General features: G+C 34.3%; 1 protein-coding gene across 1 annotated transcript; it reads left to right on the forward strand.

The window, feature by feature from the left end:
- The first annotated feature begins 5,477 nt into the window (after positions 1–5,477).
- On the forward strand, positions 5,478–7,652 carry LOC132143676 (thymosin beta-11). Its single transcript, XM_059554112.1, has 3 exons — positions 5,478–5,625; positions 6,498–6,607; positions 6,766–7,652. The coding sequence occupies exons 2-3, from the start codon at positions 6,508–6,510 to the stop codon at positions 6,795–6,797; spliced, it is 132 nt and encodes a 43-aa protein (XP_059410095.1). The 5' UTR covers positions 5,478–5,625; positions 6,498–6,507; the 3' UTR covers positions 6,798–7,652.
- Positions 7,653–10,160: the final 2,508 nt, after the last annotated feature.

Raw genomic sequence — 10,160 nt, forward strand, 5'->3', positions numbered from 1 at the left:
ATTGGAATATGGTTCCAGATGAGTGGAAGGAAAGATGGCCTCCCAGACTTAACAAACAGCGGTTTAATGTTTCCATTGAATTTTTTGAAATAATTTGTATGACATTTGGAGAGATTTAAATCCTGATGCTGAATGTTTTTCCTGGTTTAAACCCAATGGGGAGAGCAAATCCAGTATTGATTATTGGTTGGTAAGTAACAATATTATAACATTTGTTTCTCAATCTTCAATTTGTAAAGCTCCGTTAACTGATCACTGCTTTATTGATCTTGTGCTAGAACCCGTAGGTAAGCAATTTAGAAACAAAGGTTATTGGAAGTTCAATAGCCATCTTTTACAAAATGAAGAATTTTGTAGTAAAATTAAGGAATTGATTAGAAGTATAGAGATAAATGATTCTTTTGAATGTAATGTAAGCAAATGGGAATTTTTAAAATTTAAAATGAGAGAATTCTCCATACCATTTTCTAAGAAAATATATAAAGAAAAAAATATTTTTGAAAATAACCTAATTCGTGAAATAAGTTTGTGCTGTATTAATCCTGTGTTAAATAATGAGGAAAAATATAGGCTGATGAAGCTGCAAAATAAATTAGATCATCTTTATCTGGAGAGGGCACAAGGGGCCTTTTTAAGGTCACGTGTCAGGTGGATTGAGGATGGAGAAAAGAACTCTTCATATTTTAGTAATTTGGAAAAAAATAGGCAACAAAGAAACTCAATTGATAGTTTAATGATCCAAAATGAAGAATGCAAAGATTTAAGAAGAATTGAAAAAGAAGTGTTTCTGTTTTATTCTAATTTATATTTTTCAGATTTTTCTTCAGGTGACTCAGATCTCTTTCTAAAATTCGAAATAATATTCCACACATTGATAACTCTTTTAAAAGGTTATGTGATTCGGATCTTAGAGTTGAAGAATTGGATTCAGTTGTTATGAAGATGCCTTTAAATAAATCTCCAGGGACTGATGGGCTCACCAATATTTTTTTGGAAGGATTTAAGGATTTTATTATTTAATGCCCTAGCAGAAGCTATTGAAAATAAAGAGTTGATAGAAAGTATGAAGCAATGATTAATTACACTTATTCCTAAAGCTGGCAAAGATAAAAGAGTTTTAGATAATTTGAGGCCTATTACTTTACTCAATACGAATTATAAGATTTTTTCTGGGGCTATTGCTGCTAGACTGAAAAAAGGTATTTCTACCATAATTAGTCAGACACAGTCAGGCTTTTTAGAAGGAAGGTCAATTCATAACAATGTTAGATTGGTTTTAGACTTACTTGACTATAGTGAGGTGGTTCAGGGAAGTGGATTTCTAATTTTTTTTAGATTTATTTAAAGCATTTGATGCGGTAGAGCATCCATTTATTTTGAAAACTTTGAAGCACTTTGGTTTTGGAAGAAGATTTATAAATTTAATTGAAATGTTATATAATGATGTTAATAGTACGGTAGCTCTAAGACGTAGTACTTGCACACGATTCCCTATTAAAAGGGGAATTCGTCAAGGTTGTAGTAGTTCCCCATTATTGTTTATAATAGTAGCAGAGTTGCTATCGATATTGATTAAAAATAATGGTATTGAAGGGTTATCAAGCATATTACTGATGCTTGCCTACAAGACGACCACTGGCACGGCACCAACATAGCTAAACTCACTGGTTAAATCTTATGTGCCCTCCAGAAGTTTGCGCTCTGCAAGTGAATGACGCCTTGTGGTGCCATCCCAAAGAAGTTCAAAATCACTCTCACGGACCTTTTCCTGGGCTGTGCCCAGTTGCTGGAATGACCTCCCAATCTCAATTCGTACAGCTGAGTCATTTTCAAGAAACATCTAAAGAATCATCTTTTTCGCCAGCACTTAACCAACTAATACTAGCACTTTTCATTTTCTTGTCTTTTCATTTAATTAAAAAAAAAAAAAAAAAAAACTAGCTATGTGTTCTATACTAAACTAACTGAGACTTGTCATGGCACTTGTATACTGTTGTTGTTCTCTTGTTGACCTGACTGCTTCTATTGTTCTCATTTGTAAGTCGCTTTGGATAAAAGCGTCTGCTAAATGATTAAATGTAAATGTAAATGTAAATGTTATCAGTGTTGGATAGACAAATAATAATAAGTCAATTTGCAGACGACACAACGTTGTTTTAAAAAAATGAACAGTGCAATTTTTTACAAATTGGGTGGAATTAATTTCCTTTTACGTTGTGATTTTGAGTGTACCTCTTTACCAGTAAAACTTTCTGACTTCCATCAGCAAGTGCTGCTTTATTGGAAATTATTGTTCAAGCGTAATTTAACGCCTCATAACACTCCAGTTTGGAATAATAGATATATAAAATTTGGTAGAAAATCTTTTTTTTTTTAGGAATGGAAATTCAAAGGGATTTGGGCTGTTACCCATTTTTTGGATGATAATGGGAATTTGTTACTACATAGAGAGTTTTGTGAGAAATTCTGACTGCAATTTACCATTAATATTTACAATCAAATTATTAGAGCCATTTCAGTTGCTTTAAGAGTAATGGTTAAAGAAGATATTGTGAACTCCAAAGTTTCCCCGGAATTGAGGCAGCTTTCCTTAGAAGGTCATGATTTTTGTAATAAAAAATGCTGTAATAGAGTTATTAGGAAGTTGATTTCACAGGTTTTCTATCCAAACCCAATTGGACGAGAATATGTGCTTAAAGATTTTGATAGGAATTAAGTTAAAAAAAATTTGAAAAAACTATTTGTCTTACCCCCTCCCTCCAAAAGTTAAAGAGGTGTGCTTCAAGATTATAAATGAGATTTACCCTACCAAAGAATTTTTAAGGTTAAAATTTAATTTTGATGCAAATTACTGTTTTTTTTGTGAAAAAAGTATTGAAACTTTAGAGCATGTTTTTTTGTGTGTGTGTGATTCAGTTCACTTCTTTTGGAGTGAGATGCAAACTGGTTATGTTCCAAAGATGTTGAATTACCACCATTCAATGCGAAGGTAGTTAGGTTTGGTATTTTTCATGAAAACAATGATTTTGAATTTTTTCTCACTTCTCTGATATGTTTTGGGAGGTTTTTTATTCACAAATGCAGATGATTTAAAACTAAACCCAACTTTATTCATTGGTGTAACGAGCTAAAACTTTTATTAAAAATCCTTAAAATTTGTTAAGAATAAAAAAAGCCCTTAAGATGACCTCTATGTTGGAGGTCCCAAATGAAAGCCCATTTTGTAGTATTGTTTTCTTTTACTTTCTTTATTTATTTATTTATTGATGTGTGTTTGTTGTTATAAGCAGAGCCGTTAAATATGAGAGTTGCTACACTCTTTAATCTCGCCGCCCACGCTGTCACGTGGTTAACGTAGCTCTCAATAGTTCCAAACAACTCCGCGCTGTCAACCAGTTTGAATGGTTTTAAGCTGGACAGACAGCTGCAACTATATTTGCAGAAATTATCGGTAAATATTGACGCATAATATACATTGATTATTACTTTGACACTTGCATTACATAAATATAATAGCATTATTTTCTGGGGAGTGGCGGAAACACGGCATTAATCAGTTTTTGTGTTTGATTTTGGAGGGAAGATCGGGCTGCTCCTATAGCGTAAAATACATTTACAGCAACGACTATAAATGACAGAATTTTTTCGGCAAATATTAACGCGTATGCATTGATTACTATGCTTACTACACTTACAGTGTGTTCTCTTTTCCTAAATACGATCCATAACATTACCGTTAACGGGATTAATTTCAGCATGGTTAACCCCTTCATCCTCCCCTAAACATAGGCTAAACATTCCCTAAACATAAGTGTACTGTTTATATTTGCCTACAGTATGTCTGTATACTAATAATATAAATACACACACACATAAAAAATAAAAAAAAAGTTGTCCTAAGAACTAATTTGTCCAAAAAAGAAGGTTTTAGGACAACTTCAGGTTCATTTAATTTCATTGACATTTAAATTTTCATTTCACTGACTAGGTTTTATTATATATACATTTAAAAAACTTTATATATATTCATATATATATATATATATATATATATATATATATATATACACACATACATGCATATAATAAACATACATTACATGTGTTTGTTTACATATATATGTACACACATAAACACACTATATGAAATGTGTTTATTATATATATATATATATATATATATATATATATATATATATATATATATATATATATATATATATATATATATAATAAAATAAATAAATGTATATAAAATATGGAGTAGTCAACATTTGAAATGGATCAAAAAAAAGTGAATCAAGGTTGTCTTAAAACCTAGTTTTCTGCAGCTCTGAGCTGATGGTACTGCTGGACATCTTCCGATTGCAAGGCAATTAAGCATGATGTGCCTTTCATCGGCTGCAGTAAGTTTCTTTGGGTGACACTGCTGACCAGTCCTCAATTTCTTTGTGCTTCTTCAACAGAGCTTGGGCAGCACATCTGCCTTGTGTCTTGTTGCTGCGTCTTGCCGTGGTTTTATGTTTTTTTTTTTCACAGTAAACGGTCTTCAGCAACCTTGTTAGCTGAGTTTGGCTGTTCCTCACCCAGTTGTGTTAATGTTAATATTACTGTATATATTGCTAAGACACATTCACATAAATATATACATGCACAACAAGTGAATATCAATGAATGCCAGAAGCTGCTCAGTTTTAAGGCAAGAAAGAATGTCAACAGTGAAAAATATACAAGGCAACCAATTGCATTCAACAAAACATTTAATTAAACATTACATCCTGTGTTTTTCAACGGCTCTGGTTATAAGTTTGGTTATCCTCAACCAAGTTTTGAAAATATGTTCATGTACCTTGTTTGGTTGTAATGTTGTTGCAATAAAGGCAAAAAAAATTGATTGTTTTATCAATTTTATCAGTGCCCTGGAACGCACATGGGTTCAAAAATACTTCCGGGTCAATACCAAATTAAAAACACCCAGCATCGGCACATAAAGTCTCCCAAAGGTTATTGCGAAATATAAAACATTGTGACAATAAGTAGATAAAAACGGCGGAGAAAAGGAGATTTAATGTTAACATTGAATATATAGTTTATTTCACTCTTAATATGATTTAATTTATCATTTGTAGATGCTAAGCAACTAACGTTACCTTTTTATTTTTAAAAAACACGTATACACATATCTAACGCTAGCTGTTATGTTGCTTTCTGCTAAATAGATAAATAAAAGTATGTGCATGAAATTATGAGGTTCCATATGGAACAGTCATGTCCACCAGATGGTGTCTTGCCACAATGCTAAAATCATTTCAACGTAAAACTCAAAAAAGAAACAATAATAATAAAAGATGAATTGATCTCGTTGTCATAAACCATATTACTTCTGTCTTTTGGTTTGTGAGTGTCTCTGATTAAAACGAATAATTTGGATTATATTAAATTCCTCTAACCTGTTTTTATACAGTCTATGCCTGAACCTTGTTCTGTCTTCCAAGAGAACAGAGAAGTGACGTCAGCGTTTGATTAGCATATCTCCCTCTATATATTTCATGCTTGCGCATTGGCGCGACACAGTACTGCAACGTAATTCAGCTAAAGACTTCAAACTCTAATACGTCTACAAAGGTATGTGTTTAAGAGCTACACATATGAAATAATGCTATTGGTACCGTGTTAACGATTGGTGATAATGTAAACCATTATATCACTATTCTTATTGAACGTGAAATCTGTTCTTTTCCAAATAATTGTGGAAAACAAAGAATATGTCTTTGTATTTGATAACGCAGTGTATTCAAACATCTCTAGAATGTTACAAACAGTAAGATTGAATATGCAAATGTTGCTTTAAAGTCGATACCTTCAGGGGATCAAGGCGGTTAACCTATTTTTCTTTGTTAAGCCTCTTTGTGCTGCAAATGCATTAATAAGGATGTGACTCATTATGGCATTTGGCACATTTGGTGCCTTGTATCAAAAGCACAGTTCGCTAATGCGTTATAACGTGTGATTGGTGAAGAGGGCGTTGAATGAAACGGCAGCATTGAGTGCTGTGGGTGATAAAGCAGTACAGGGCGGTGGTTTTCCTGAATGCAATCACATTTTGCTAAAGGCGGTCCGAATGCTTTGCCTGACTAAGAGCAAAAGTATTTAGGATTTTAACCTTAGGAAGAAAAAAAACCCCAGAATTCCTATGGCATTTAATCATTCATATTGTAACCTATGCGTGAGAACTGCTATTGTTATGTAAATATTCATTTTTTGCTGCCTCAGACGCCATTCAGAAAGGGTGCGGTTTTGTTCAGTTCAGTGTGCCAGTGTCCGGAACATCAGCGGGTTGTGATGCAAATCTCCTCAAAATGAACAATAGATTTCTAGAGCTTCATTGCCTCTGGTGTTTTTAGAGAAGCACATGGCTTTGTCTTAAAGATTTTGCAGTCCAGAAAGAGTGGAAACGAAGTGTGTGTCATTTGTATTATCTTTTGTTCCTTGAACAGACAACCAATCATGTCTGACAAACCAAACCTTGAGGAGGTCACCAGCTTTGACAAAACCAAGCTGAAGAAGACTGAGACGCAGGAGAAAAACCCACTGCCATCTAAAGAAAGTAAGAATTACAGAACAAAACTGTACTTTTTCTGGATGGTATTATATAACTACAGTAAACTGCAACATCTGTGGCCTTAGGTCATAATATTTAATTTTCTCTACTAGAATGCTATCAAATGACATTTACACTGAATTCTACTCTTTCTTTGTCCGCAGCCATTGAACAGGAGAAGCAGGCGTCCTCGTGAAGACACAAGTTGCCATCATGCACTGTGCACACTCCCTTCCCTGCATTGCCTTCTTTTCAGTCACTTCTTTTAGCAGTATAACTTTGTAACCAAAATGTCAAAAAAGAAAATATGAAACAGAAAAAAAAAAAAAATCTAAAGCTGCATCACTGTCAGATGGGATGAGCCGACCCCTCTAGCAACAACTAGATGCATCTGGACCACCTCCCTTGTCCAGTCCAGCGAAGAGAAGAACAAAATGCTCTAATTCCAGGAGCGTGTTGCATGGATTCATCTGGCGCCCACGGTGGGCTTTTTTGCATTGGTTGCCATAGGACAAGGGGGCGTGGCCTAGTGGATATCCCCAAATTTTCATCATCCGATTGAGGTGTGGCTTTGTGTCGACAAGTGACCAGCTTGCAGAGTTATGCCATCATATTTTTATTTCAAATTTTAGGATTCACTGCACAATCTTTGGTTTCTATGTCAGTAATGATTAACACCTTCTTGTTAGCGCTGCTTCAGTGAAATGCTTTTTTTTAATGGCAAGAAAGAGGAAGAGAAAAAAAGCAAATTCAGTCTAGATGTGAAAACACTTCTAAGGACCAGGTGTTGTATTTTAATTGATTGTGCCATTTTTATTGATGTGGTTTTGGGGTTGCTTTGTGTCGCACCCTGTCTTGGTTGTCTTGTTGTATGGCGGTTATCACCTTTCCAAAATGTAAATTCAATGTGATCGCTTTCAGCTGTAGATCAGATTTTTTTTCTTGGGTTTTGTAAAAGGAATAAGCCTCAGCAACCATGTTATAATGTTACAAACCATTTATCAATAATGGAAAATTGAAACTGTTGTAATAAAAAACTTTGTTATCAGGATTTTCTTGTGTTTAGTCTTAATTTGTTGTCATTTGCACTTATGCAATATCTAAAAACAATTAATTTAACTGAGGATGCTAACATTGTGTAAATATTTCACTGACCATGCAATTAGCTTGAAGTCATGATCTATTTCTGAAGCTGTCTCTTGCACCATGGATTAGTGTCTCCTCTAAACCCTAATTACATTAGCATGGTGACACAGATTCCATATATCAATAGGTACAAAGCAAATCTCAGGTTTAAAAAAAATGTTAGAAAAAAAAGCATACAGTACAGTAGATCTGTCAAATCCAAAATGAAACCATTTTATCTCTGTATCTCCACCATAACAGTCATTACTATAGTTACTCTCCAATTTCTGTCTTCATGGACAGCCTAAGTATGCATGTAATTAAAGAGGACACTGGGCACAGTGTTTCCTCTCAATGTGAAATTAAAATGGCCATGACTTCCTTGATAAAACAATCAACTCATTCTCTGGTGATTTTTCTCTACAGTAGAACTGTGATGGGCACACTGATCAAACAGGATTTTTGCTTGTGTCCTTGTAAGTGGATTGGTGTTAAGTCATTTACACTTAATACTGTATTAATCTCCCGGGAAAGGCACTGGCTGGGCTAGATATGGGCTAGAAGATTCTGTGTTTGTGTCATGTCAGTGACATCACAGGCAGATAAATTCATAAAGATCTTCTGCGTCTGGACCCCTCCCCCCACCACCACCCACACCCCTCAATCCATTGTATTAATTCCCTCTAAGATCTTAATCAAAAATTAAAACAGGTTTGGGCTACATTTTAGATAATTCTAGCCAATTAGTTACATATCATGTCATATACAAAGATTTAAAAAAGCATTCCTGTCCTGGTAAATACAAGAAATGCCAAAGGCTAATTATAAAGTGCAAATTTAGACATGCCACAGAATCTGTTTGTGATTTATAGTGTAACAGTTGGATTCTTTGAGTATAAATGGCATTCATTTTCACCATATATTGGAACTGATGTTGAACTTATAAACTTTTAAAGACAGACCTACTATGAAGTTGGTCTCAGAGATGTTAATTAATGGTATATGCTTTCGTTAAAGCCATCAATCTGCATTGTTTGAACACTTAAGTGCCCATCCACTCCCAAGAAGTGAAGTGAACGTGACGTGGCCAAGGATCGTTACCCATACTTGAAATTAGTGCTCCAAGTGCATTTGCTCTGCATTTATCCCATCCAAAGTACACACATACACACAGCCGTGAACACACACACCCAGAGCAGTGGGCCGTCATTTTTCTGCTGCAGCACCCAGGGAGCAGTTGGGGGTTCAGTGTCTTGCTCAAAGGTACCTCAGTCATGGTATTGAATGTGAAGAGAGCACTGTACATTCACTCTCCCCACCTACAACCCCTGCTGGTGTGAGACTCAAACCCGCAACCTTTGGGTTACAAGTCCAACTCTCTAAACATCAGGCCACAACCCAAGAAGTGGTGTAACATGTGATGTGTGATGTAATAAATCATAATAAAAATTACATAATATAGTCTGGGAAATATATCCAAAATAGCATATTCTCTGAGTAGGTACTTGAATGAGTTGTGACCATTAAAAAGTATGTGAATGTGTGTAGTATGAATGTGATCCGGACATACTACATTGGTCATGTTGTCATTGACATATGCCAGCATCAGTTGTGTCACTCATATTTTCAGATTCTCTCCCGTGTTGTAAAATGTTCATCAGATGCACTTCAGAATCTTACTGGAAATAGTCATCTGGTAATTTTTGGCAGTTGTTTAATGAATAATGTGAATTCGGACATACTACTCTTTTCACATACAGTTTTTTGCCTTGTATATACAGTAGGAAAGCATTAAATTTCAGATGCAACCTCAGTCACCTCTCAAAGTAAATCTATCTATCTATCTATCTATCTATCTATCTATCTATCTATCTATCTATCTATCTTTATATTTTTATATATAAATCCTTTATCTTTATATATATATATGTGTGTGTGTATAAACATCTTTAAATGAATCATTTTATATCTATACATTGTTTTTATTTTGATTATGACACTGGCAATGTAGTTATTTCCCTTATTAAAGTCATTAAGGTCACAGCCTTGTATCTTTGTCTTTACGTCTGTTTGGATTCAAAGTTCGAAGTTTATCATGTTGTGATTATCCTCATAGCTGGTTGGTTTGTTTCATGGCTTAAAAGTCCTAATGAAGACTTTTTTTTAAATCCCCATGGGAAAAAATGAATGGGAATAACACTTCTGGAGCTGAAATTTTGCAGTGGAGAAGGCTGTTTTCTGTGAATGTGCAAGACTTCTGATTTATTTGCTGCATAGGTAAATAACTAAAAGAATAATAGTGAAGTAAACAGTAAAATGTTATTTTTATCTATTTGTGCTATTAACCAGTGTTCTTGATTTTGATGATTACATTAAAATAATATTAATACCAGTCTGCAGTAACAAATGGCATAAAGCACTGTTTTTGTGTAGC

Source organism: Carassius carassius, chromosome 7, assembly GCF_963082965.1.
Source record: "Carassius carassius chromosome 7, fCarCar2.1, whole genome shotgun sequence".
Classification (NCBI taxonomy): Eukaryota; Metazoa; Chordata; class Actinopteri; order Cypriniformes; family Cyprinidae; genus Carassius; species Carassius carassius.